Genomic DNA, 27,935 nt, shown 5'->3' on the forward strand with positions numbered 1-27,935 from the left:
GGCATCCTGCGAGTCCAACGCTACCATCCAGTTTCCAGGGGGCCAGGGCAGAAAGGACCTGATCTAGGGTTAGCATTCTGAACTTCTCCTTGAGGAAGAGATTGAGGGACCAGAGATCTAGGGTAGAGAGTGGGCCCTTGTACTTTTTGGGCACCAGAAAGTAGCGGGAAGGACAACCACAACCTACTTCTGGGGCAGGAACCCTCTCTATGGTTCCCTGGGGCAAGAGAACTGTGACCTCCTTGCAGAGAAGTGCCGAATGATCTTCTTATAGATGATAGTATGATGGCCGGAGGAGTGAAGTCTCCAAGGGGAGGAAGTAGCCCATTCTGACGATTTGTAACATCCGCCTGTCCGAGGTAATAGATCCCCAATGGGGCAGGTAATGGCAGATCCTGCTGCAAACTGGTCCCAAATGTTCAGACAGAGTAGAAATGCTTGGAGGAAGAGGAGGGGGCGGGGTGGACTTGGTGGACCGCTGGCTCCCTGATCCATGAGCTCTTGGGATCCTGCGGCTGTGCAGAGGCTGCACGGTCAGTAGCAGAGTGGAAAGGAACGCGGTTGGGTGCCCCTTCCGTAGCCACAAAAGGAGCGAAAATCGGACTGTGGGGTTCAAGAAGCAGCTACAACGCCAAGGGACCGAGCTGTAGCACAGGAATCCCTAAAGCGCTTGAGCACTGTCTGCTTTTTCTCAGAAGAGACGAGTGCCATCAAGGATTGCTGGCATCCCCTGAAAAGCCAGACGTCCTCAACCAGGTGTGGTGCCTCAAGGCCACCGTCGATGCAACTGATCTGCCCAGTGAGTAAGTCATATTCAGTCCACAACGAATCATGAACTTTGCTGCATCTCTCCTGTATGTAACAGCTTGGGAGAGAACGGTCCGGGCCTACCCAGGACTCGAGGTAGCACTTCCGCAACAGTTTGGGAGTATAGGCCCAAAAGGCATGCGGTGTTCACGGACCGCAGTGCTAGACTGGCGGAAGAAAACATTTTCTTCCCCAAGTTACGCAGTCCTTTTGATTCCCTGGCCGGGGGAGCAGTAGGGAATGTGCCAAAGGATAACGAAGCCTGGATGACCAGGCTCTCAAGCACTGGGTGTTGGGTCGGGAAGTTTGGGTTGGTCTGCGTAGGTCGATGCCGGCGGGCAACCGTCCTATCTACAGGAGCATCTGTGCTGGTTTTGGACCAGGTACCCAGAAGAAGGGGTTCCAAATTGGAGGCCCGAGGCTGAAGCACCTCGGTCAGGTTAGTCCTGACCTTCACAGAAGGAAGCTCGAGATCCAAAACCTCAGCAGCCCTTCTCACAACCATAGAATACAACGCTCCATACTTCATAGCCACGTTGGGGTGAAAGCATGCCAGCGATCGAGAAGATGTCTAACCCGCTGGTGTCGCCCAAATCCTGAACCCAGTTCATGTCAGGGTCAAGCTGGTATTCTAAATGGTCCATCGACCCCTCTGAACTAGCCCCATATCCAAACCCATAGCAATAGGGGTCAGGATCTGCCCTGGAGAGCCCATGGGAAACTGAATTGGCGTTGAGCGACGCTGTTCCAGCTCTGGGTCGTTGGGCATCAGTATAGGATCAATATCAGTTGTGGGCCCAACCGACGTCGGGAGCGTCGACATCTGTCTTGATGCCCTGGAAGGCTGCGTTGGCATGACCAGCGCTGGGAAGGATCTGGGAACGGATCTGGAGGTGCCCTCTGGAGCCATGGCCAAAGCCGATGACTTGGAACCCAAGGGGGCTCTCACCAACTCCCCTGGGTCCAAAGACGCTGAGGGATGGTCAGTCTGCCCGGCCTCAAAATTCTTTGAGTTGGGCAGGGGTGGCACCAGCTCCCCGAAAGTCCAGGAGGCACGGAGCCAACCCAGACAGAGGCTCCGAAGACAGAGGCCTAGAGCGTCCACGCTCTTCCTGCGCTGCATCGTCTGAGTGACGGGGCTAAGTCGAAGAATGTTTGGCCTTCTTCGTCTTCTTGTGACCCAGATCGTCCAGATGTCTGGACAAGGAGGAGTGGTGATGACTACGCAACCGGTCTCCTGACCTTCCTCTCAAACGAGACCGGGAGCGACGCAGAGTCGAGTGCAGGGCCACCATGAGCTTCAGGGACCACTCCCTCAAAGCTTTCAGGTTAATGGCCCTACACTCAGAACAACTTTGGGTCATGGTTGCCTCCCAGGCACCAGAGGCAGACGAGGTGTGGATCTGTCACTGACATAGTTAGGTGACAGGAGTCACAGGGCTTGAAACCAGTCTTTCGGGTCATTTCTCGACGCATCCAAAACTCAAAAAGAATAGACAAAAGTGTTTTAGTCAAAAAATGACTAGGAGCAGCTCTTCCCTGATTCTGAGGAGCTGGCGCAGAAAGAAAAGAACTGACATCAGTGCACCGGGGTGGAGCCTATATAGGACTCAGACGTCATCACGGCGACCATGACGCCCGCGGAATCGACCAACGCCACCTGATGGCACGCAGGGGTACTGTTCGAAGAAAAATCTCCAGATCCAATCTGACGCCTGGGGTCAATTCTAAGGTAAGGAATCTGCAACTAGAAGTCTATCAGCTAAGTCAAAGTACTACAAGTCTTCTTGCAACTGTCCCACATCGAAACCGGTTTCCAGCATGTAACATTCTAAAAGATGTACAGCTAGTTCTTGGGCACTAAATCTATGTCATATGAGACTTTTGGACACCCAGGAGTGTTGTCTTCCTTAGTTCCCTTACCCCAGTCTCATTGATCACTTTTTCCAGTGTCGTCAGCTCCACCTCAGTGAAGATCTGATCAGCTTCTGGGATCATCCGGGCTCCCCTGTGAAAAAAGCAGATTAAAGATAAAGTTGCACTTTAAGAACTTTAAGAAACCCATACACATAAATGAGATAGAGTAATCCATGCAAGCACAACCGATCCCTAACTCGTATCAACTGTACACAGAACAAAACTGATGAGCTGCAAGGTAGTGTAGGAGCTGACTAACAATGTAGTGTACCAATGTAAGGGGACACTATGTAGATAGTTCAGGGCACCTTTATTGGCGGACGGGGATTAAAATAATAACCCTAGAAGCTTTTTTGTGGTAGTGTGGGTGAGCAGTTAGGCTTATTAGAGGACAGTGTTAGGCATTTACTATATACACAGAGCCAGTGGGAGACCCACACTCAAAGAAATACGACACAAATTTATAGAAATAACACTTATTTTTATATGCATTTAGATCCCAAGACCATCAGAATCAGTGAAGTACTTTTCAAAGTATGAATTTTTTTATGTTTCAAAAGTTGCAATTTCTGGAACTGTAATGTTATTCTATGGGGGAACATATTGCATTCGGGCACTTGTCAGCGATTTACAGGGCTGTTCTTCAAGACTTAAGGTATGGGGCAAGGCCCAAGGACACACCAAGAAGTCTACTTGGGGGCTCTGGAGTATCCAGGTGCAGAGGTGTGTTACGGTGTTGGGTGTCCAATTCACTTGACTGGATATCGGTCAGGTTGGAAAGAGACTGCAAACAGGGACTGGGGACAGTCCGGGGGAACCCACAGGGAGGCTCGACCCTTGAGATACTCAAGCACATAGGCACACTAATGGCCCACTTCTCCGACGGTGGGACTCGGTGCAGTGGTGCCTTTTGGTGTCATGTTCCAGGACAGGAGATACTCGCAGATGGCTGCAGACAACGACTATGGGACCAGTCTGGCCAAACCCAAGGGTAAGCTCAGTTCCAGAGGGTCTCAGGACTGCATGGGAACCATCGACTCACTCAGACTCTGGCTGAGAGGCTCTGGTGCAGAGGTGCTTTGAGGCATTGGGTCGCAGTGGTCTGACTTGCTCTAGGTCTTGGTGACCTGAGGAACATGGGAAACAGGGCAGTGGGGCCACTCTCCCTAATAACCTTGTGGATCCTGATGTCCCTAGACAGTAGGTCTGCTTTGGTGCTATAGGAATCCGGATTGGACCATCAACAAGCCTTGGTTGTTCCTTTGGAGGGCCCAATGACCAACAGGAGAGAGTACCGGACTTTGCAAACGGTGCCTACAGATGCAGGGAAGCAGCTCCTCTGCTCCAAGGAAGATTCTCTGGTGAATGATGCACTGGCAGCCCTCCAGTTTTCTTGGGAGTCTGCATAGTGGCAGGACGACACCGTTTCAACCACGACTGCCGGGGCAGCAGGCATGCTGGCAGGGCTGGTCAGTCATTGCTCCTCTGTTGTCAGGTCAGCACTCTTTTTTGTCCACTCGTTCTCTTTGTCCGTCGAAATCAGAAGTCCTGGTATCAGGGGGTCCCCAATTAATATTCAATTTAGGGGCGTGAAGGGTAGTAGCCAATGGGCTACTTACCCCTAGATGACAACTTGCTTTGATGACAGGGCATCACTCTGTCCCAGAATTCCTAATTCCACAAGATGGTGGCATTCCTAACTTCATGTTCACTTCGGTCTGGTCACCCTAGAGGTGTGTCCAGCCTGGCAGTGCAACATGACTCCTGCACAGCTAATTTTCCCACCTGTCCTGGTGCAAAATGGACCTCAGGGCAGGGAGTTGAATCTCTCAAGTCTGGAGGGAAGCTGTGGTTCGCATAACAGGTGGCATGACTTTGAAGTCCCTGGTATTGATATGCAGATTTACTTGCCATTCTGTTGGCAGAGGTGATAACAGGTCCAGCCAGAGCTGGCATTGTTTCTGACCTCAGAGATCAGAGACTCTCACCTCCAAGGAAGGTCAGAAACTTGTCTGTGGTGGCAGGGTGGTCAATACCAGTCATCCACCACATCTGAGGACTAGTAGGTTTTAGGGGGAAACTCTAAGGTGCCCTCTGGGTCAGGTGATAATACAAAAGTATGGATTTAATAAGACAAGGTGTTTGACATCAAACATAACTATTTTCTGTGAATCCATCATGTTGCTGGGTCACTCGTGTATACAAGTGTCCAGCAAATGAGATGGCTGCGCGGTCACTTGCAATGTTTAGGGATTGAGCCAGACATCACAGGGGCATAATCTGCTTATGCAGATATGTCCTCATATGTATTATAATTCACCCTTCCTTAGGGCTCTCGAGGCCTGCTCCAGGGTGACACATAATGCATGCAGTGACATTGGCAAGACACACAATGTGTGTGCCATGTTGGGTTTTCACTCATGGCTTGCACCCTGACACAGTCTGGGATGGCAGGCTATGTGCAATTTGTATGGGGGTCCCACTAGGGTGGCATAGGTTATGCTGCAGCCCTTATGAATCCTTTTCAGTACCCATGCCCCAGGTACCATTTACTAAGGACCTACAGGGGTGATAATGTCCTGTGCCAATTGCGAAACAATCAGGCATACTTTGTTTTAAGGAAAGAGCACTGGCACGTATGTCTGATTAGCAGGCCTCAGTGCACTGTCAGAGTAAAAAAAAAACAAATCAGCATCTAGTAGTTCTAAAAGGGGGCAAAAGGTGCAGGAGACATCTGCAAAGACGCAGAGTTTCCTACAGGTAGACCCAGTGCAAGTAGAAAAAGGGATTCGAGGAGAGTCATTAAAAGCATTTACAGAAAAAGTCTCTAGTCCGAGGCCAAGTCTTGAAGTAACAAACACAATTTGGAGAATGCAGGTCAAATTTATGGAATAATTTGTCGCATTTGCTGACCAAGCAACTAACATTGTTAAAGACGTCATCGTCATACAAGTTTGGAGCACATTTGTACAGACATTATATGCAGGATAATGAAAATGTCACTTACCCAGTGTACATCTGTTCGTGGCATCAGTCGCAGTAGATTCGCATGTTCTGCAATAGCTCGCCATCTGGTGTTGGGCCGGAGTGTTACAAGTTGTTTTTCTTCGAAGAAGTCTTTCGAGTCACGGGACCGAGTGACTCCTCCTTTTGTCTCCATTGCGCATGGGCGTCGACTCCATCTTCGATTGTTTTTCCCCGCAGAGGGTGAGGTAGGAGTTGAATTGTAGTAATAGTGCCCATGCAATGGAGTGACTAAGTATGCACCTATTTAAGGTTGAGATGATACATATATAAATAATTGAAGGTAACTTCCAAACTGCTACAGGCTCCCGGGGAGGCGGGTGGGCACATGCGAATCTACTGCGACTGATGCCACGAACAGATGTACACTGGGTAAGTGACATTTTCAGTTCGATGGCATCTGTCGCTGTAGATACGCATGTTCTGCAATAGACTAGTAAGCAGTTATTTCCCCAAAAGCGGTGGATCAGCCTGTAGGAGTGGAAGTAGTCTGAAATAATGTCCTTAATACAGCTTGACCTACTGTGGCTTGTTGTGCGGATAACACGTCTACACAGTAGTGCTTGGTGAATGTGTGAGGCGTAGACCATGTGGCTGCCTTACATATTTCTTGCATTGGGATGTTTCCTAGAAAGGCCATGGTAGCACCTTTCTTTCTGGTTGAGTGTGCCCTTGGTGTAATGGGCAGCTGTCGTTTAGCTTTAAGGTAGCAGATTTGGATGCATTTAACTATCCATCTGGCTATACCTTGTTTTGAAATTGGGTTTCCTGCATGAGGTTTTTGAAATGCAATAAAGAGTTGTTTAGTCTTTCTGATGTTCTTTGTTCTGTCAATGTAATACATTAATGCTCTTTTGACATCTAATGTATGTAGTGCCCTTTCAGCTACGGTATCTGGCTGTGGAAAGAACACTGGAAGTTCCACTGTTTGATTTAGATGGAACGGTGAAATAACCTTCGGCAAAAATTTAGGATTGGTCCTTAGGACGACTTTATTTTTGTGTAGTTGTATAAAAGGTTCCTGTATAGTAAACGCCTGAATCTCGCTTACTCTTCTCAGGGAAGTAATGGCGATGAGAAATGCCACCTTCCAGGTTAGGAACTGTATGTCGCAGGAGTGCATGGGTTCAAAAGGCGGACCCATAAGTCTAGTTAGGACAACATTTAGGTTCCATGAAGGAACAGGTAGTGTTCTTGGTGGTATAATTCTTCTAAGGCCCTCCATGAATGCTTTAATGACTGGTATTTTATATAGGGAAGTTGAATAGGTAGTTTGCAGGTATGCAGATATTGCTGCAAGGTGAATCTTAATGGAAGAGAAAGCTAGGTTAGATTTTTGTAAGTGAAGCAAGTAACCCACTACATGTTCTGGAGTTGTGTGTAATGGTTGTATTTGATTAATATGGCAGTAGCAAACAAACCTCTTCCATTTACTTGCATAGCAGTGCCTGGTGGATGGCCTTCTTGCTTGTTTTATGACTTCCATACATTCTTGGGTAAGTTGTAAGTGCCCGAATTCTAGGATTTCAGGAGCCAGATTGCTAGATTCAGCGATGCTGGAGCTGGGTGTCTGATCTTTTGGTTGTGCTGTGTCAACAGATCTGGCCTGTTGGGCAATTTGATGCAGGGTACCACTGATAGGTCTAGCAGCGTTGTGTACCAGGGTTGCCTTGCCCAAGTTGGTGCTATCAATATGAGTTTGAGTTTGCTTTGACTGAGTTTGTTTACCAGGTAAGGAAGGAGAGGGAGAGGAGGAAAAGCGTAAGCAAATATCCCTGACCAGTTCATCCATAGGGCATTGCCTTGGGATTGTTTGTGTGGGTATCTGGATGCGAAGTTTTGGCATTTTGCGTTCTCCCTTGTCGCAAACAAGTCTATCTGAGGTGTTCCCCAGAGTTTGAAATAAGTGTTCAGTATTTGGGGGTGAATTTCCCATTCGTGGACCTGTTGGTGATCTCGAGAGAGATTGTCTGCGAGTTGATTTTGTATCCCTGGTATAAACTGTGCAATTAGGCGAATTTGGTTGTGAATTGCCCAATGCCAAATTTTTTGTGCTAGCAGGCTTAACTGCGTGGAGTGCGTCCCTCCCTGCTTGTTTAGATAATACATTGTTGTCATGTTGTCTGTTTTGACGAGAATGTATTTGTGAACTATTATTGGTTGGAAAGCTTTTAGTGCTTGAAAAACTGCTAGAAGTTCTAGGTGATTGATATGCAGTTTTGTTTGATGTACGTTCCATTGTCCTTGTATGCTGTGTTGATTGAGGTGTGCTCCCCACCCTGTCATGGAAGCATCTGTTGTTATTACGTATTGTGGCACTGGGTCTTGGAAAGGCCGCCCCTTGTTTAAATTTATGTTGTTCCACCACAGAAGCGAGAGGTAAGTTTGGCGGTCTATTAACACCAGATCTAGGAGGTGACCCTGTGCTTGAGACCACTGTGATGCTAGGCATTGTTGTAAGGGCCTCATGTGCAGTCTTGCGTTTGGGACAATGGCTATGCATGATGACATCATGCCTAGGAGTTGTAATACCATCTTTGCCTGTATCTTTTGTGTTGGATACATGCGTTGTATGATGGTGTTGAAATTTTGAATTCTTTGTGGACTTGGAGTGGCTACTCCTTTTGATGTGTCTATTATGGCTCCCAGGTATTGTTGTACCTTGCGTGGCAGAATTTTGGATTTTGTGAAATTGACGGTGAACCCTAGTTTGAAGAGGGTTTGTATGATATGATTTGTGTGATTTGAGCACTCTATTAACGAATGGGCTTTGATTAGCCAGTCGTCTAGATATGGGAACATGTATTTGCTGCCTTCTTATGTGTGCTGCGACTACTGCTAGACATTTGGTAAAGACTCTTGGTGCGGTTGTTAATCCGAAAGGCAGTACCTTGAATTGGTAATGTATTCCTTTGAATACAAACCTTAGGTATTTCCTGTGCGATGGGTGTATTGGTATATGGAAATAAGCATCCTTGAGGTCTAAAGTTGCCATGTAGTCGTGCAGTTTTAGCAATGGCAATACTTCTTGTAGTGTGACCATGTGGAAGTGGTCTGATTTGATGAAAGTGTTCACTACTCTGAGGTCTAGGATTGGTCTCAGCGTTTTGTCCTTCTTTGGTATCAGAAAGTACAGTGAGTAAACTCCTGTGTTTATTTGTGTGTTTGGCACTAATTCGATTGCATTCTTTTGCAATAGTGCCTGCACTTCTATCTCCAGGAGATTGGAATGGTGTGTTGTTAAATTTTGTGCTTTTGGTGGTATGTTTGGAGGGAATTGTAGAAATTCTATGCAATAACCATGTTGGATAATTGCTAGAACCCAAGTGTCTGTAGTGATTTCCTCCCATGCTTTGTAATAATGACCTATTCTTCCCCCCACTGGTGTTGTGTGGAGGGGGTGAGTGACATGTGAGTCATTGTTTAGTAGTAGGGGTTTTGGGGCTTTGAAATCTCCCTCTATTTCTAGGGAATTGCCCTCCTCTATATTGTCCCCGAAAACCTCCTCTATACTGTCCCTGGTAAGTGGACGGTGTTGCTTGTGAGGTGCTGGCTTGTGTGCTTTGACCCCGAAACCCCCCTCGAAAGGGCGTTTTACGGAATGTGCTGTAATTCCCTCTGCTCTGCGGGGAGTAGAGTGTGCCCATGGCTTTGGCAGTGTCCGTATCTTTTTTGAGTTTCTCAATCGCTGTGTCCACTTCTGGACCGAACAGTTCTTTTTCATTAAAAGGCATATTGAGAACTGCTTGTTGAATCTCTGGTTTAAATCCAGACGTTCGGAGCCATGCATGCCTTCTAATAGTTACAGATGTATTAATTGTCCGTGCAGCTGTATCTGCAGCGTCCATGGAGGAACGTATCTGGTTGTTGGAGATGGTCTGTCCCTCCTCAACCACTTGTTTTGCCCTATTTTGGAAGTCTTTGGGCAGATGTTCAATGAGATGTTGCATCTCGTCCCAGTGGGCTCTGTCATAGCGCGCAAGTAGTGCCTGGGAGTTCGCGATGCGCCACTGGTTTGCAGCTTGTGCTGCGACTCTCTTACCAGCTGCATCGAACTTGCGGCTTTCTTTATCTGGGGGTGGTGCATCTCCAGATGTGTGAGAGTTGGCCCTTTTCCTAGCTGCTCCTACAACAACAGAGTCTGGTGGCAGCTGTGTTGTGATGAAAACCGGGTCCGTAGGAGGCGGTTTATACTTTTTTTCCACCCTTGGTGTGATTGCCCTACTTTTGACCGGGTCCTTAAATATGTCTTTTGCGTGCCGGAGCATACCAGGGAGCATAGGCAGGCTTTGGTAGGAGCTGTGGGTGGAGGAGAGTGTGTTGAACAAGAAATCATCCTCGACCTGTTCTGAGTGGAGGCTTACGTTGTGAAATTGTGCTGCTCTAGCCACCACCTGAGAGTATGCGGTGCTGTCTTCTGGTGGAGATGGTTTTGTAGGGTATGCCTCCGGGCTGTTATCTGACACTGGGGCGTCGTATAGGTCCCATGCGTCCTGATCTTGGTCACCCTGGCTCATGGTGGTGTGAGCTGGGGAGTGTGATGGCGTTTGTGCTGGTGAAACGTTAATCACGGGCGGAGGAGAGGGTGGTGGTGTAACTCTTTTCACCACTTTTGGTTGTGGTGCTTGTTCCGTCTGGAACTCCAACCTTCTCTTTCTCCTAATGGGGGGAAGGGTGCTTATTTTTCCTGTCCCCTGCTGAATGAAGATACGCTTTTGCGTATGGTCCACATCAGTTGCTTGTAGCTCTTCCTCAAACCTATGCTTTTGCATTTGGGAGGTTAGCGAGTGCTCTTCTGTATAAGAGCCTGAAGCCGGGTCGCTTGCAGTTTGTTTCGGCATCGAAACTTTGTCTGCGTGTTTTTTCGGCTCCGAGGTGACTTTTTTCCTTTTCGGGGCCGAAACCTCTCGGCGTCGATCTGTTTCGGTGCCGCTGTCTCGGCGTCGAGCCGTGTCCACACCGGCATCTCGGTGTCGAGGCTTGTCTCCAGCACTTTCTCGGTCCCGAGAAGGCTGCGTGCCGGTGTCTCGACCGGAGTCGGACGATCTCGGCACTGTTTGGGCCTTTTTCGGTGCCGACGGTCGGTCACCGAATTTATGGGTCGAGCCATGGCCTGGTGGCAGTGGCGTCCCCTGGGCCTTGTAAATGTTTCTTTGTGTGGTTTTCGACGTCTTACTCACGGTTTGTGTATCGTCGAATCCTTCGGAGTCTGAGTCTTGGATCGAGAAGGTACCTTCCTCTTCTTGTTCCTCGAACTCCCGTTGGGCTGTCGGTGCGGACGCCATTTGAAGTCTTCTGGCTCGACGGTCTCGGAGTGTTTTTCGGGACCGGAACGCACGACAGGCTTCGCAGGTGTCTTCGCTGTGCTCAGGTGACAGGCACAGGTTGCAGACCAAGTGTTGGTCTGTGTAGGGGTATTTATTGTGGCATTTGGGGCAGAAACGGAACGGGGTCCGTTCCATCGGCGTTCTTCAGCACGCGCTCGGGCCGACCAGGCCCCGACGGAGGATCGAAAAACTACCCCGAAGGGCACCGGAGCTCTTCGATCTTCGATGCGGTGTGGAATCTAAGTACGCTGATCCCGAACGCAACAATACCGACGAAAATCTTCCGAAATTAACTATTTTTTCCGTTCCGAAACTCGGAGCGACAGGAACACGTCCGAACCCGATGGCGGAAAAAAAACAATCGAAGATGGAGTCGACGCCCATGCGCAATGGAGACAAAAGGAGGAGTCACTCGGTCCCGTGACTCGAAAGACTTCTTCGAAGAAAAACAACTTGTAACACTCCGGCCCAACACCAGATGGCGAGCTATTGCAGAACATGCGTATCTACAGCGACAGATGCCATCGAACAAGATATTACAAAGGATATTGCAAGACACCAAGGTGTTTTGTGACCATATAGAGGAAACAAGGCTGAATGCATAGTTCCTTTCTAAGGTCATTGAACTCTGAGGTGTCTTGCAATATCCTTATGATGCAGGACAATGGGTACTTGATTTAATTTCTTTTAACATACGGTCACACCATCACTGGTCCACAAACTACTTAAATCCTTTGTGTGTTGCTTTCAAATGAAAGACTTAGGATGTTTGAAAAGATGAAGAATAAAAGTAGAATTTCTAATGCAAAATTAACACACCAACAAGCAATTAGATATTTGAAAAAAATAGCGGAAACCGATTAATACAAGTCAGATTTTTAAAATAAAGTTGTGACTCACTGTGTAAAAACACACAAAGATGCTAGCTTTCCTAAATTACATAAAGTGTGCCAAAAATAAACACCATGATATTGTAAATGAGCACAGACTTAATCACTCAATGTAGGTCATGATACCTATAAATGTTTTCAGGGCACTTACACTGTGATTAAGTTATGTGTATGTGTTTAGGAAAGTGTTACATACCAGTAGACATCTGTTTGTGGCATGTAGTGATGTAGATTCACAAGCTCACCATCTAATGTTATGTTCGGAGTGGTACAACCTGTTTTCTTCGAAGAAGCTTTTCGAGTCATGGATCAGGGACTCCTCTCGATAATACTGTGCATGGGCACAAAAAGTTGTTTTGTTTTCCTAAAGTCTTTGGTTCTATCAATATAATACATAAGAGCCCTTTTAAACAACAAGAGTGTGTAGAGCCCTTTCTGCCACAGAATCAAAAGGGGGAGCCATAAGCCTTGTGAAGACAATGTTCAGATTCCAGGATGGGGCTGGAGGAATCCTTGGTGGAGTGATTCTTTTAAGTCCTTCCATAAATGCTTTGAGAACTGGAACTCTAAACAAAGAAATATGTGGTCTGTTTTGAAGATCTGCAGCTATGGCTGCCAAATGTAGTTGAATGGATGTGTAAGCAAGATTTGCTTTTTGTAAATGTGGTAAATTACAATCTCTTGCACTGTTGGCTTAGAGGGCCAATGTTTTGTGTTTGGCAATAGCAAACAAAACGTTTCCATTGTGCCACGTAACATTGTCTAGTTGTAGGTTTATGTGCTATTATAATAATATATTTATACATTCCTGTGGTAGTTGTAAATACCCAAATTGTATGCCCTCAGGAGCCATATCGCCAGGTTGAGCGCTTTGGGATATGGATGTCTTATTTGACCCTGATTTTGTGTTAGAAGGTCTGGTCTGTTGGGCAGCTTCTCATGTGGAACTACTGACAGATCCAGGAGTGTTGTGAACCTTGGTTGACGTGCCCATGTAGGAGCTACCATGATCATGAAGGAAGATTGTTTGAGCTTCTGAACCAGAAAAGGAAGAAGTGGGAGAGGGGAAAAAGTGTAAGCAAATATCCCTGACCAACTCATCCATGGAGCACTGCCTTTGGACCGAGGGTGCGGGTACCTAGAGGCAAAGTTTTGGCATTTTGTGTTTTGAGGTATGTCAAATAGGTCTATTTGAGCCCCCCCCCCCCCCCCCACCTCCCTGAAAGTACTGGTGGAGGACTTGTGGGTGGAGTTCCCATTCGTGAACTTGTTGCTGTTTCCTGCCGAGCAGTTCTGCAAAGTGATTGTCTGTCCCTAGGAGATATTGTGCCACTATGTGAATGTGGTGATGAATTGCCCATTTCCATATTGCTTGTGCAAAAAGGGATAGTTGATGAGTTTGTCCCCCCCTCGGTTTTTGAAGATAGTTTAAGGCAGTCATGTTGTCTGTATGTATGGATCAACACTAGCTTGTGTTGCAATTGTGGAAGGAACACTTTCATTGCTAGGAAGACTGCTTGCAGTTCCAGGTAATTGATGTGCAAGGACTGCTGAGTGGTGTCCCATAACCCTTGGGCTGTGAGGTTGTGGAGGTGAGCTCCCCAACTGGTATCTGAGGAGTCTGTCGTGAGAGTGATCTGAGGCACAGGGTCTAAAAAGGGCCACCCTTTCATAAGGCTTATGGTGTTCCACCAATACAGAGAGCGATAAGTCTGGCGGTCCACCAACACTAGATCTTCTATTTGACCCTGTGCCTGAAATCATTGACAAGAGAGACACTGTTGAAGGGGACGCATATGAAGTATGGTATGAGGTACGATGGCAATGTAAGATGCCATCATCGCTAAAAATTGCATAACAGTCCTAACTGTGTATGTTTTGTTCTCTGTTAAAGTAGCAATCATTGTTTGGAAGGCTTGAATACGGTCTGAGCTGGGAAACTAGTCCTAATTGTGTATTGAGAATTGCTCCTAGATAGGGCTGTATCTGAAGAGAGTGAAGATGTGATTTGAGGTCATTGAAGGTGAATCCTAGAGAGTGTAGGAGAATAATTGTGAGTTGAGTGTGGCGTTGACACTGTGAATAAACTAGCATTGATGAATCCAGGTAAGGGAAGACATGAATTTGTTGTCTACTGAAATGTGCTGAGACTATGTCGAGCAGTTGGTAATACCTTGAACTGGAGTTTATTTTTATTAGGGCTGCATAATTAGATACCATGTGGAGGAGGGTAGGCCCGGAGATGGCCCTGAGAGGTCCGCTTCTGCCTCGAAGGGCAGAAAAACGTTCCTGACGTAAGCTGGAACTGAAGAGAGTATGGAAGAATACGCAATCGAAACAATACACTGTGATAGAAAAACAGATATAATACCTTTTTGGACTGTATCGAGCCGAGAACTGGGAGCAAGAGGAACACACGTCCAAACCTGACGGTAGAGAGAAATGATCTAACAAAGGACTCAATGCCCTTTGCAGTATTACTGAGAGGAGGAGTCACTCAATTCCATGACTTAAAAAGCTTCTTCGAAGAAAAACAAGTTGTACCACTCCGAGCCCAACACTAGATGGCAAGCTTATGCTCAGCATGTGAGCATGTGAATCCACAACACTACATGCCATTGAAAATTTAGTTTTTAATCCCCCCCCCCCCCCCCAAAAAAAAACAATCAAAGTGTGCAAATGTAGTAAAACCAGCAGCTTTGAATATGCTCTGTGTTCTGCCTTTGACCTTAGCTGCTGGATCAAGCAGCAGGAATTGTGACATCAGAACTCAACTGTAACAAGTTATTGTTGAGCAGGTATATTATTTCCTTATCACAGGTCACTAGAAATGTCACAAGTCATCTGTAATAAGAAAATTAGAGGCAGGATTTGAATCAGGGATTGCAGGCTCCAATCGATTAGAAACATATTGGTGTACTGCACAGGCACTGGGGTTGTAGGAAGTTGGCTCTGTATGTACTATTTCAAAGTAAGAAATAGTATGCACAGAGTCCAAGGGTTCCCCTTAGAGGTAAGATAGTGGCAAAAAGAGATAATTCTAATGCTCTATTTTGTGGTAGTGTGGTTGAGCAGTAGGCTTATCAGAGGGTAGTGTTAAGCATTTGTTGTACACACACAAGCAATAAATGAGGAACACACACTCAGAGACAATTCCAGGCCAATAGGTTTTTGTATAGAAAAATATCTTTTCTTAGTTTATTTTTAAGAACCACAGGTTCAAGATTTACAAGTAATACTTCAAATGAAAGGTATTTCAGGTAGGTACTTTAGGAACTTTGAATTAGCAAAATAGCATATACAGTTTTCACATAAATGACATATAGCTATTTTAAAACTAGACAGTGCAATTTTCAACAGTTCCTGGGGGAGGTAAGTGTTTGTTAGTTTTTGCAGGTAAGTAAACCACCTCAGGGTTCAAAGTTGGGTCCAAGGTAGCCCACCGTTGGGGGTTCAGGGCAACCCCAAAGTTACCACACCAGCAGCTCAGGGCCGGTCAGGTGCAGAGGTCAAAGTGGTGCCCAAAATGCATAGGCTTAAATGGAGAAGGGGGTGCCCCGGTTCCAGTCTGCCAGCAGGTAAGTACCCGCGACTTCAGAGGGCAGACCGGGGGTTTTGTAAGGCACCGGTGGCAGGGGGGAGGGGGGGGGGGAGTGGGGGGGTTGGGCGACTGGAATGTTTGTTTTCAGGGAGCATCTCTAAAATAATATGTACACTGGCATCAGTGTGCATTTATTGTGCTGAGAAGTTTGATACCAAACTTCCCAGTTTTCAGTGTAGCCATTATGGTGCTGTGGAGTTCGTGTTTGACAAACTCCCAGACCATATACTCTTATAGCTACCCTGCACTTACTATGTCTAAGGTTTTGCTTAGACACTATAGGGGCATAGTGCTCATGCACCTATGCCCTCACCTGTGGTATAGTGCACCCTGCCTTAGGGCTGTAAGGTCTGCTAGAGGGGTGACTTATCTATGCCATAGGCAGTGTGAGGTTGGCATGGCACCTAGAGGGGAGTGCCATGTCGACAGTCATTTTCTCCCCACCAGCACACACAAGCTGGCAAGCAGTGTGTCTGTGCTGGGTGAGGGGTCCCCGGGGGGAATAAGACATGCTGCAGCCATTAGAGACATTTCAAATCATAACTTGGCATTAGCAAAGGCAAAAAGTCAGGGGGTAACCATGCCAAGGATTCATTTACTTACAGGGGTCCTATGGGGCAGGGGACAGAATGTGGGCACTGCAGCACCCCCAAAATAACAATGCTGGAGTTCAGAAGGTGAACGAGCAAGAACAATGGATTTACATTTTATTTTGTGTTTTTTAACATTTTCTGTGAGTTCAAAGGCTGAGGACAAATGTTAAGCTATGGCTTGTGATGAATGACTTTTTTTTTTTTTTAACATGATTGTTTCTTAGTTTGAGGAGTGTGCGGATGTCATCGGTGGCTGCAAAAAGAGCGGTCTCCATGCAGTGGTTGCCGCAGAATCCAGATTAGGAGGTATCCAGAGTTGTTGTCCTCAAGGAAGTGTCGCAGCTGCGAGTTTATTACTTTTTCCAGGACTGTGGCTGGGTAGGGTAGCAGTGAGATGGGTCGGAAGTTCTTGAGCTCTGAGGGGTCGGCTGTGGGTTTCTTTAGGAGGGTGCGGACCTCGCCATGTTTCCAACCTCGGGGAAGGTGGCTGTTGTGAGGGAGCAGTTCAGCGTATTGCAGAGTTTGGGGGCAATGGATGTACTGGCAGTGTTGTAGAGGTGGTGAAGAAAGGGGTCTGTTGGAGCTCCGGAGTGAATGCTGTTCATGATGATTTCAGTCTCTTCTGTGGTGGGCGTGGACCAGCTGTGGATGGTGTGGGTGGGTTCTGGGGGGCTGGGTCGGTTGTAGGTTCTGGCGCTGGGTGGGATTTGCAGGAGGAAGCTGCTGCAGATGTCCTTAATCTTGCGGTGCTAGAAAGTGGCCAGTTTGTTGCAGAGGTCCTGCGATGGAGGGAGGGCGGGGATGTTGACTTCGGAAGGAGGATTGGTGAATTTGTTGATTACCGTGAAGAGTTATCTTGTGTTGTGCGTGGAGGTGTTGATGCGTTCAGTGAGTGTGGCTTTGTTTGCGTTGTTGGTGGGTTGCAAAGGCAGCTCTGAAAGAGGCGAGGCCTTCACTGGTTTTGCTGATTCTCTATTTCTTATGTAGGCGCAGGTGCGTTTGGATTCTTGGAGTTCGGCGGTGAACCCGCTGGATTTTGTTTTTGGGACGTGCTTAACCAAAGTTGATCAGAGGGGGCCTAAGGAGATTGCGCATTCGGTGATCCAGGAGTTGAGGTTGCGTGCTGCAGCATTGGAGTCATCAGTGGGGAGTGGGGGTGATTTGGGGAGGGTTGTGGTGAGTTTCTAGTCTGTTATTCCATTCCCTTTCCTGTGTGGGGCCCTGGGGACGCGGAGGCTGCTGTTGGGTGCGGTGATGTCAAAGTGTATGCAGTGATGGGCGGTCCAGTCAGGAGTGGAGATATTCTTGAACGTGATCCGGTTGCTTGAGGTAGTGTGTGTCCTGCGGCGTGCGTGGGCATGGTGATCAGCTGCTTGATGCAGAAGGTGGCGAGATTGTCGAGTAAGGAAGTGGTGTTACTGTCGTTGCGGTCCTCTATGTGGAAATTCAAGTCACCCAGGAGGAGGTATTCAGTGGACACCAGGGCGGGGGAACTGGCGAGGTCTACAATGGCGTAGATGAAGGCTTGGTGGGGCCAGGTGGTCTGTAGACCAGGGTGCCGTGGACGGAGAAGTTGAGTGGCATGGATCAGGAAGTGTAGGTGTTCCATTATAGTGCAGTGTTCCTCCGTGTTGACCGTGATGCGGAGTGAGGACTTGTGTACAATGGCAAGTCCTCCACCCGGACAAGAGGGTCGATCCTTCCTTAGGAAGTTGTAGCTGTCCAGTATAGCGATGTCTGATCCGAAGGTAGGGCTGGTCCAGGTCTTGGTTAAGAAGGCGTTGTCTGGACGGGTGGAGTCGATCAGGTCCCAGATGTCAGTGGTCTGCTTGTGGAGGGAGCATATATTCAGAAGGAGGCAGCTGAGGAGGGAGGTTGTGGCAGGTGTCTGTGGTCTCAGGTTTGGGGTGTTCCGGTTGTCTGTTGTGGCTGCAGGTTGCTGTTCCAGCAGGAAAAAGGTCTGTGGGTATCCTTAGGAGATGCGGTGCAGCAGGCACAGAGATTTCCGGTGTTAAGGCAGCAGAGGGTCTTGGCCTCGTAATGGAGGGTGGCCAGGGAAATACTTGTCGGAGATCGAGGGTTTCTGGCGCTGGGTGTGGTCGAGGAGCAGGCGGGCTTGCCTTAGGCATGGCCACGCTGCGGCCACCACTAAGAAGGAGAGGAAGGTGGGGGTCCGGTCAGCTGGAGGCGAGAGAGCGGGAAAAATGCTTTGCAGGGGGAAAGGAAGGTGGGGTTGCAGAGGCAGCAGCAGCGCAGGAGAACGTGGGAGGAAGAAGGGGGGATAGAAATAATAAGAGACAGAAAAAGTGAAAAACTAAGTAAAAGAAGAAAGGCAGGACAAAAGAGAAAGAGGATGCTTGCAGGTGGCCACCAGGGATGAGGCGCAGGCAGGAGCCTGCAGATAGAGGAGGGCCTCGAACCGAGAGTCAGGCAGACTCAGTTCGTTCCTTGAGGTAGAGGCAGCAGCAGGAGGAAGAGGAGGAGCTGGGGAGAGTAACAGATGCTGGCCAGGATGTCAGTGGAGTCGCCCTCTCACAGTGCTGCGGCTGGCATTAAGAAGGGGAGGAAGGTGTGGGGTCCGGTCAGCTGGGAGGCGGGAAAAGTGCTTTTGGGGGAGGCAGGGCAGCAGCGGCTCTGGTGGGGTGGGGGAGGGGGGCAAGGGAAGGCAAAAGGGGTAAGAGGGAATAAAAATAAGAGTCAGAAAAAATGAAACACTAAGTAAAAGAAGAAAGGCAGGAGAAAAGAGAAAAAGGATACATACAGGTGGCCACTAGACCACCAGGGATAAGGTGCAGGCAGGAGCCTCTGGGAAGAGGAGGGCCTCGAAGTGAGAGTCAGGCAGACTCAGTTCATTCTCTGAGGCAGAGGCAGCATCAGATGTTTTCACTGGAGACATCCAATGGAAATGGGAAATGTATAGCATTCACGCCATCATCTGACAGCATAAAACATTTAATTTTAAAGACCAGTGTTATGTGGCAAGGTCCAACATGGGCCAAAGATGCTCTCAGCCTAGCATTGCAGAGGAAATTACCTGTGGTGGCACAGGTGGGTCCAGCAAGAGAACACTCAATGAAATGAAGTACAATGGGGGTGATGTTTGTAAATTTGTGAGCGAGGTCAAGATACTTTTAAAACTTCATTGTTCAAAAGGTCTAATTTCTGATATTCATGTCTCACTGTGCACTTAATTGCTTGGTTTTACTCACAAGAGTGTCACACCATCTGGTGCTGGGCTCGGAGTGTTACAAGTTGTTTTTCTTCGAAGAAGTCTTTTTGAGTCACGGGACCGAGTGGCTCCTCCTTTTTGGCTCCATTGCGCATGGGCATCGACTCCATCTTAGATTGTTTTCCCGCAGAGGGTATGGTAGGAGTGATAGAGTAAAGAAAAGAGATGTCCATGCTAATGGAATTGAGATTGTAAGGAAATGCCTCCTTGGCATGGTTACCCCCTGACTTTTTGCCTTTGCTGATGCTATGTTTTGAATTGAAAGTGTGCTGAGGCCTGCTAACCAGGCCCCAGCACCAGTGTTCTTTCCCTAACCTGTACTTTTGATTCCACAATTGGCACACCCTGGCATCCAGGTAAGTCCCTTGTAACTGGTACCCCTGGTACCAAGGGCCCTGATGCCAGGGAAGGTCTCTAAGGGCTGCAGCGTATCTTATGCCACCCTGGGGACCCCTCACTCAGCACAGACACACTGCTTGCCAGCTTGTGTGTGCTGGTGAGAACAAAACGAGTAAGTCGACATGGCACTCCCCTCAGGGTGCCATGCCAACCTCACACTGCCTATGCAGTATAGGCAAGTCACCCCTCTAGTAGGCCTTACAGCCCTAAGGCAGGGTGCACTATACCATAGGTGAGGGCACCAGTGCATGAGCACTGTGCCCCTACAGTGTCTAAGCCAAACCTTAGACATTGTAAGTGCAGGGTAGCCATAAGAGTATATGGTCTGGGAGTCTGTCAAACACGGACTCCACAGCACCATAATGGCTACACTGAAAACTGGGAAGTTTGGTATCAAACTTCTCAGCACAATAAATGCACACTGATGCCAGTGTACATTTTATTGTGAAATACACCCCAGAGGGCACCTTAGAGGTGCCCCCTGAAACCTTAACCGACTATCTGTGTAGGCTGACTGGTTCCAGCAGCCTGCCACAACCGAGACATGTTGCTGGCCCCATGGGGAGAGTGCCTTTGTCACTCTGAGGCCAGTAACAAAGCCTGCACTGGGTGGAGATGCCAACACCTCCCCCCAGGCAGGAGCTGTAACACCTGGCGGTGAGCCTCAAAGGCTCACCCCTTTGTTCCAGCACCGCAGGACACTCCAGTTAGTGGAGTTGCCCGCCCCCTCCGGCCACGGCCCCCACTTTTGGCGGCAAGGCCGGAGAAAATAATGAGAACAACAAGGAGGAGTCACTGGCCAGTCAGGACAGCCCCTAAGGTGTCCTGAGCTGAAGTGACTAACTTTTAGAAATCCTCCATCTTGCAGATGGAGGATTCCCCAATAGGATTAGGGATGTGACCCCCTCCCCTTGGGAGGAGGCACAAAGAGGGTGTACCCACCCTCAGGGCTAGTAGCCATTGGCTACTAACCCCCCAGACCTAAACACGCCCTTAAATTTAGTATTTAAGGGCTCCCCTGAACCTAAGAATTTAGATTCCTGCAACTTACCGAAGAAGAAGACTGCTGAGCTGAAAACCCCTGCAGAAGAATAAAGAAGACACCAACTGCTTTGGCCCCAGTCCTACCGGCCTGTCTCCTGCCTTCTAAAGAAACCTGCTCCAGCGACGCTTTCTCCAGGACCAGCGACCTCTGAATCCTCAGAGGACTGCCCTGCTTCCAAGAGACCAAGAAACTCCCGAGAACAGCGGCCCTGTTCAACAAAGACTGCAACTTTGTATCCAGAGGAGCAGATTGAAAGATCCCTGCAATCCCCGCAAGAAGCGTGAGACTTGCAACACTGCACCCGGCGACCCCGACTCGACTGGTGGAGAAACAATACCTCAGGGAGGACCCTCCGGCGACTCCGAGACTGTGAGTAACCAAAGTTGTCCCCCCTGAGCCCCCACAGCGACGCCTGCAGAGGGAATCCCGAGGCTCCCCCTGACCGCGACTGCCTGAACGCCATTCCCCGACGGCTGGAAAAGACCCTGCACCCGCAGCCCCCAGCACCTAAAGGAACGGAACTCCTGTGCAGGAGTGACCCCCAGGAGGCCCTCTCCCTTGCCCAGGTGGTGGCTACCCCGAGGAGCCCCCCCCTTGCCTGCCTGCAACGCTGAAGAGATCCCTTGATCTCTCATTGAAAACCATTGTAAACCTGACGTGTGTTTGCACACTGCACCCGGCCGCCCCCGCGCTGAGGGTGTACTTTTTGTGCTGACTTGTGTCCCCCCCCGGTGCCCTACAAAACCCCCCCTGGTCTGCCCTCCGAAGACGCGGGTACTTACCTGCTGGCAGACTGGAACCGGGGCACCCCCTTCTCTCCATTGAAGCCTATGTGTTTTGGGCACCTCTTTGACCTCTGCACCTGACCGGCCCGGAGCTGCTGGTGTGGTAACTTTGGGGTTGCTCTGAACCCCCAACGGTGGGCTACCTTGGACCAAAAACTGAAACCTGTAAGTGACTTACTTACCTGTGAAACCTAACAATACTTTACCTCCCCCAGGAACTGTGAAAATTGCACTAAGTGTCCACTTTTAAAACAGCTTATTGTGTTTTATGTAAAAAGTATACATGCTAATGTAATGATTCAAAGTTCCTAAAGTACTTACCTGCAATACCTTTCAAATGAGATATTACATGTAGAATTTGAACCTGTGGTTCTTAAAATAAACTAAGAAAATATATTTTTCTATAACAAAACCTATTGGCCTGGATTTGTCTCTGAGTGTGTGTTCCTCATTTATTGCCTGTGTGTATGTACAACAAATGCTTAACACTACTCCTTTGATAAGCCTACTGCTCGACCACACTACCACAAAATAGAGCATTAGTATTATCTCTTTTTGCCACTATCTTACCTCTAAGGGGAACCCTTGGACTCTGTGCATACTATTCCTTACTTTGAAATAGTGCATACAGAGCCAACTTCCTACAGAGATATATATACATATGTACAAATTTAAATGTAACTTAAACGGCTACAGGCTCCCGGGGAGGAGGGAGGGCGCATGTGAATTTGCAGCGGAACATGCCACGAACAGATGTACAATGGGTAAGTGACATTTTCCGTTCTATGGCATGTGTAGCTGCAAATACACATGCTATGCATAGACTAAAAAACTGTTTTCCTCCCATAGGCGGTGGTCAGCTTGTAGGAGTTGAAGTTGTTTGAAATAGTGTTCTTAGTACAGCCTGTCCTACTGTGGCTTGTTGGGTTGCTAACACATGTACACAGTAATGCTTGGTAAATGTATGGGGTGTTGACCAAGTGGCTGCTTTACAGATTTCTGTCATTAGTATATTTCCTAGAAATGCCATTGTTGCTCCTTTCTTTATGGTGGAGTGTGCTTTTGGTGTTACTAATAGCGGTCTTTTAGCTTTTATGCAACAGGTTTGGATGCACTTTACTATCCATCTGGCTAATGCTTGTTTTGAGATACGATTACCAGTATAGGGTATTTGGAATGCGACAAATAACTGTTTAGTTTTTCTAAATGATTTTGTTCTGTCAATGTAATACATTAAAGCTCTTTTAATATCTAATGTATGGAGCGCTCTTTCTGCTACTGAGTCTGGCTGTGGGAAGAAGACTGGAAGTTCCACTGTTTGATTTATATGAAACGGTGAGATGACTTTAGGTAGGAATTTTGGGTTTGTGCGGAGTACAACCTTATGTTTGTGTACTTGTATAAAGGGTTGTTCAATTGTGTAAGGAAATGGCTCCCTGTTGCAGTTACCCCCCACTTTTTGCCTGATACTGATGCTGACTTGACTAAGAAGTGTGCTGGGACCCTGCTAACTAGGCCCCAGCACCAGTGTTCTTTCACCTAAAGTGTACCATAGTTTCACCAATTGGCACACCCCTGGCACACAGATAAGTCCCTGGTAAAAGGTATCAGTGGTACCAAGGGCCCTGTGACCAGGGAAGGTCCCTAAGGGCTGCCGCATATGTTGTGCCACCCTAAGGGACCCCTCACCTAACACATGCACACTGCCTTTGCAGATGGTGTGTGTTGGTAGGGAGGAAAAAGGCAAAGTCGACATGGCATCCCCCTCAGGATGCCATGCACACAAAATGCTGCCTGTGGCATAGGTAAGTCACCCCTCTAGTAGGCCTTACAGCCCTAAGGCAGGGTGCACTATACCACAGGTGAGGGCATAGCTGCATGTGCAATATGCCCCTACAGTGTCTAAGTCTATTCTTAGACATTGTAAGTACAGTGTGGCCATATTAAGTATATGGTCTGGGAGTTTGTCAAAAACGAACTCCACAGCTGCATAATGGCTACACTGAATACTGGGAAGTTTGGTATCAAACTTCTCAGAATAATAAACCGACACTGATGCCAGTGTTGTATTTATTAAAAAATGCACACAGAGGGCATCTTAGAGATGCCCCCTGTATTTTACCCAATTGTTCAGTGCAGGACTGACTGGTCTGTGCCAGCCTGCTGCTGAGAGACGAGTTTCTGACCCCATGTGGTGAGGGCCTTTGTGCTCTCTGAGGACAGAAACAAAAGCCTGCTCTGGGTGGAGGTGCTTCACACCTCCCCCCTGCAGGAACTGTAACACCTAGCAGTGAGCCTCAAAGGCTCAGGCTTTGTGTTACAATGCCCCAGGGCACTCCAGCTAGTGGAGATGCCCGCCCCCTGGACACAGTCCCCACTTTTGGCGGCAAGCCCAGGGGAGATAATGAGAAAAACAAGGAGGAGTCACCCACCAGTCAGGAAAGCCCCTAAGGTGTCCTGAGCTGAGGTGACCCCTGCCTTTAGAAATCCTCCATCTTGATTCCCAATAGGAATAGGGATGTGCTCCCCTCCCCTCAGGGAGGAGGCACAAAGAGGGTGTAGCCACCTTCAGGGCTAGTAGCCATTGGCTACTGCCCTCCCAGACCTAAACACACCCCTAAATTCAGAATTTAGGGGCTCCCTAGAACCTAGGAAACTAGATTCCTGCAAACCTGAAGACGAAGAAGGACTGCTGACCTGAAGCACTGCAGAGAAGATGGAGACACCAACTGGTCTTCCCACTTCAAGAAAAATTGCAACAGCGACGCGTCCCCCAGGGTCCAGCGACCTCTGAAGCCTCAGAGGACTACCCTGCATCTAAAAGGACCAAGAAACTCCAGAGGACAGTGGCCCTGTTCCACAAAGACTGCAACTTTGCAACAAAGAAGCAACTTTTGAAGACCACGTTTCCCACCGGAAGCGTGAGACTTTCCACTCTGCACCAGATGCCCTCGGCTCGACCTGCGGAAAACTAACTCTACAGGGAGTACTCCCCGGCGACTGTGACCCTGTGAGTAGCCAAAGTTGAACCCCCACCCAGTGCCCGCGCAGCGACGTCTGCAGAGGGAATCCAGAGGCTCCCCCTGACCGCGACTGCCTGCTTCAAAGAACCCGACGCCTGGGAAACCCACTGCACCCGCAGCCCCCAGGACCTGAAGGATCCGACCTCCAGTGCAGGAGCAACCCCGAGTGGTGGCTACCCCGAGGAGCCCCCCCCCTTGCCTGCCTGCATCGCTGAAGAGACCCCTGGTCTCCCATTGAAACCTATTGCAAACCAGACGCCTGTTTGCACTCTGCACCCGACCGCCGCTGTGCCGCTGAGGGTGTACTTTTTGTGCTGACTTGTGTCCCCCCCGGTGCCCTACAAAACCCCCCTGGTCTGCCCTCCGAAGACGCAGGTACTTACCTGCTGGCAGACTGGAACCAGGGCACCCCCTTCTCCATTGAAGCCTATGCATTTTGGGCACCACAATGACCTCTGCACCTGACTGGCCCAGAGCTGCTGGTGTGTTAACTTTGGGGTTGCCCTGAACCCCCAATGGTGGGTTACCTCGGACCCAACTTTGAACCCTGTAAGTTTTGTACTTACCTGTGAACTAACATTTACTTACCTCCCCAGGACCTGTTGAATTTTGCACTGTGTCCAATTTTAAAATAGCTTGCCATTTTTGCCAAAACTGTACATGATATTGTGTTGATTTAAAGTTCCTAAGATACCTGAGTGAAATACCTTTCATTTGAAGTATTACTTGTAAATCTTGAACCTGTGGTTCTTAAAATAAACTAAGAAAATATTTTTCTATATAAAAACCTATTGGCCTGGAATTGTCTTTGAGTGTGTGTTCCTCGTTTATTGCCTGTGTGTGTACAACAAATGCTTAACACTACCTTCTGATAAGCCTACTGTTCGACCACACTACCACAAAATAGAGCATTAGAATTATCTATTTTTGCCACTATCTTACCTCTAAGGGGAACCCTTGGACTCTGTGCATGCTATTTCTTACTTTGAAATAGTACATACAGAGCCAACTTCCTACAAATAGTGAATGCTTGTATTTCACTAACTCTTCGTAATGAAGTAATTGCAACGAGGAATGCTACTTTCCATGTTAGATATTGAAACTGACACGAGTGCATGGGTTCAAACGGTGGACCCATGAGCCCTGTGAGTACAATATTGAGATTCCATGAAGGCACTGGTGGTGTTCTTGTAGGTAAGATAAGTTTTAGCCCTTCCATGAAGGCTTTGATGACAGGGACTCTAAATAGAGACTTGTTTTATATATTTTGTAAATAGGCTGAAATAGCTGTGAGATGTATTTTAATGGATGAAAAAGCTAAATTTGCTTTTTGTAGATGAAGTAAGTAACCTACAATGTCTTGTATGGATGCAGAAAGAGGTGTTATGTGTTTGGATTGGCAGTAAAAGACAAACCTTTTCCATTTGTTTGCATAGCACTGCCTGGTAGTGGGTTTTCTTGCTTGTTTAATTACTTCCATGCATTCTGGTGGAAGATGTAGATATCCAAACTCTAAGACTTCAGGAGCCAGATTGAGTATTTCTGGATTGGGGTGCCTGATCAGTTTATTTTGTGTCAACAGATCTGGCCTGTTTGGTAGCTTGATGTGTGGTACTAGTGACAGGTCTAACAATGTTGTGTACCATGGTTGACGTGCCCACGTTGGCGCTATAAGTATGAGTTTGAGTTTGTTTTGACGCAGTTTGACGACCAGAAATGGAATGAGTGGGAGAGGGGGAAAAGCGTAAGCAAATATCCCTGACCAGTTGATACATAGAGCATTGCCCTTGGATAGATGCAAAGTTTTGGCATTTTGTGTTCTGGCTGGTGGCGAATAGATCTATGTCTGGTGTTCCCCATTGGCGAAAGTACTTGTGAAGTACTTGGGGTGAATTTCCCACTCATGTGTTTGCTGATGATCCCGGCTGAGACTGTCTGCTAATTGATTGTGAATCCCTGGAATGTACTGTGCTACAGGGTGAATGTTGTTGTGAATTGCCCAATGGCAATTGTTTTGTGCTAGAAGACAAAGTTGTGATGTGTGGGTTCCTCCCTATTTGTTCAGGTAGTACATTGTTGTCATATTGTCTGTTTTGATGAGAATGTGTTTGTGAAGGTAAGAGAGGTTGAAAGGCTTTTAGTACTAGGAATACAGCTAGCAATTCTAAGTGATTTATGTGAAGTTGTTTGTGTTTGCTGTCCCATTGTACCTGAATGTTGTGATTGGATGGGGAGCACACCTCAACAATCATTGATGCATCTGTTGTAAGAATGGCGTGAGGCACAGGGTCCTGAAATGGCCGCCCTTTGTTTAAATTTGTGGACTTCCACCACTGAAGCGAGATGTGCGTTTGGCGGTCTATCAACACTAGATCTTGAAGTTGACCATGTGCCTGTGACCACTGTCTTGCAAGGCACTGTTGTAATGTTTAGTCTTGCATTTGGGACAATGGCGATGCATGATGCCATCATGCCCAACAGTTTCATGACAAATTTGACTGTGTACTGTTGGTTTGGCTGGATTCGTGGTAATAGGTTGTGGAATGATTGTACCCTTTGTGGACTTTGGCTTGCAAGTGCTGTTTGGGTGTTTATTGTGGCTCCTAAATACTGTTGAACCTGCGCTGGTTGTAAGTGAGATTTTTGGTAGTTTGTTGAGAACCCTAGTGTGTGTAGGGTCTGTATTACATAACGTGTATGGTATTGGCACTGTGTTTGAGTGTTGGCTTTTATTAGCCAGTCATCGAGATATGGAAAGACATGGATATGTTGTCTTCTTATGTAGGCTGCGACTACGGCAAGGCATTTTGTAAATACCCTAGGAGCTGTTATCCCAAAAGGTAACACTTTGAACTGGTAATGTTTTCCTTCTATTACAAATCTGAGATATTTTCTGTGCGATGGATGGATGGGTATGTGAAAATGCGCATCTTTTAGATCTAGTGTTGCCATAAAATCGTGTTGTTGTAACAATGGGACTACATCCTGTGTGTGTGTGTGTGTGTGGTTTGCTTTGAGGGCTGATATTTTCCTCTAGTTCCTGGAAATTGTCCTCTGTAGGTTAACCGAAACCCCCCCCCTCTCCAGTATGGTGTCTGGTAAGAGGGTTTGGATTATGAGGTAGATGGCTCAAATGTTTGGGGTCTAAAGCCTCCCCTATATTGAGGCTTTCAAAATGAGCCTCTGTATTGAGTTGAGTAAAGTGCCCCCATAGCTTTGTCAGTGTCCGCATCCTTTTTCATTTTCTCAATGGCTGTATCAACCTGTGTGCCAAACAGTTGGTGTTCGTTAAAAG

The 27,935-nt window shown here is 47.8% G+C and overlaps 1 protein-coding gene across 2 annotated transcripts in view; it reads right to left on the reverse strand.

Annotated features, from left to right (window-relative positions):
* HYOU1 (hypoxia up-regulated 1) overlaps positions 1-27,935 on the reverse strand; it is a 275,150-nt gene that overhangs the window by 54,825 nt on the left and 192,390 nt on the right. For both annotated transcript variants that reach the window (XR_011201534.1, XM_069224805.1), the window contains exon 22: positions 2,731-2,815. Coding sequence is in view for 1 of the 2 variants with exons in the window: in XM_069224805.1 (XP_069080906.1) it covers positions 2,731-2,815 (85 nt within the window). In the remaining variant the exon portion in view is untranslated. The remainder of the gene's footprint in view (positions 1-2,730; positions 2,816-27,935) is intronic.

The sequence above is a fragment of the Pleurodeles waltl genome, chromosome 3_1 (genome assembly GCF_031143425.1).
Source record: "Pleurodeles waltl isolate 20211129_DDA chromosome 3_1, aPleWal1.hap1.20221129, whole genome shotgun sequence".
NCBI classification, from domain to species: domain Eukaryota; kingdom Metazoa; phylum Chordata; class Amphibia; order Caudata; family Salamandridae; genus Pleurodeles; species Pleurodeles waltl.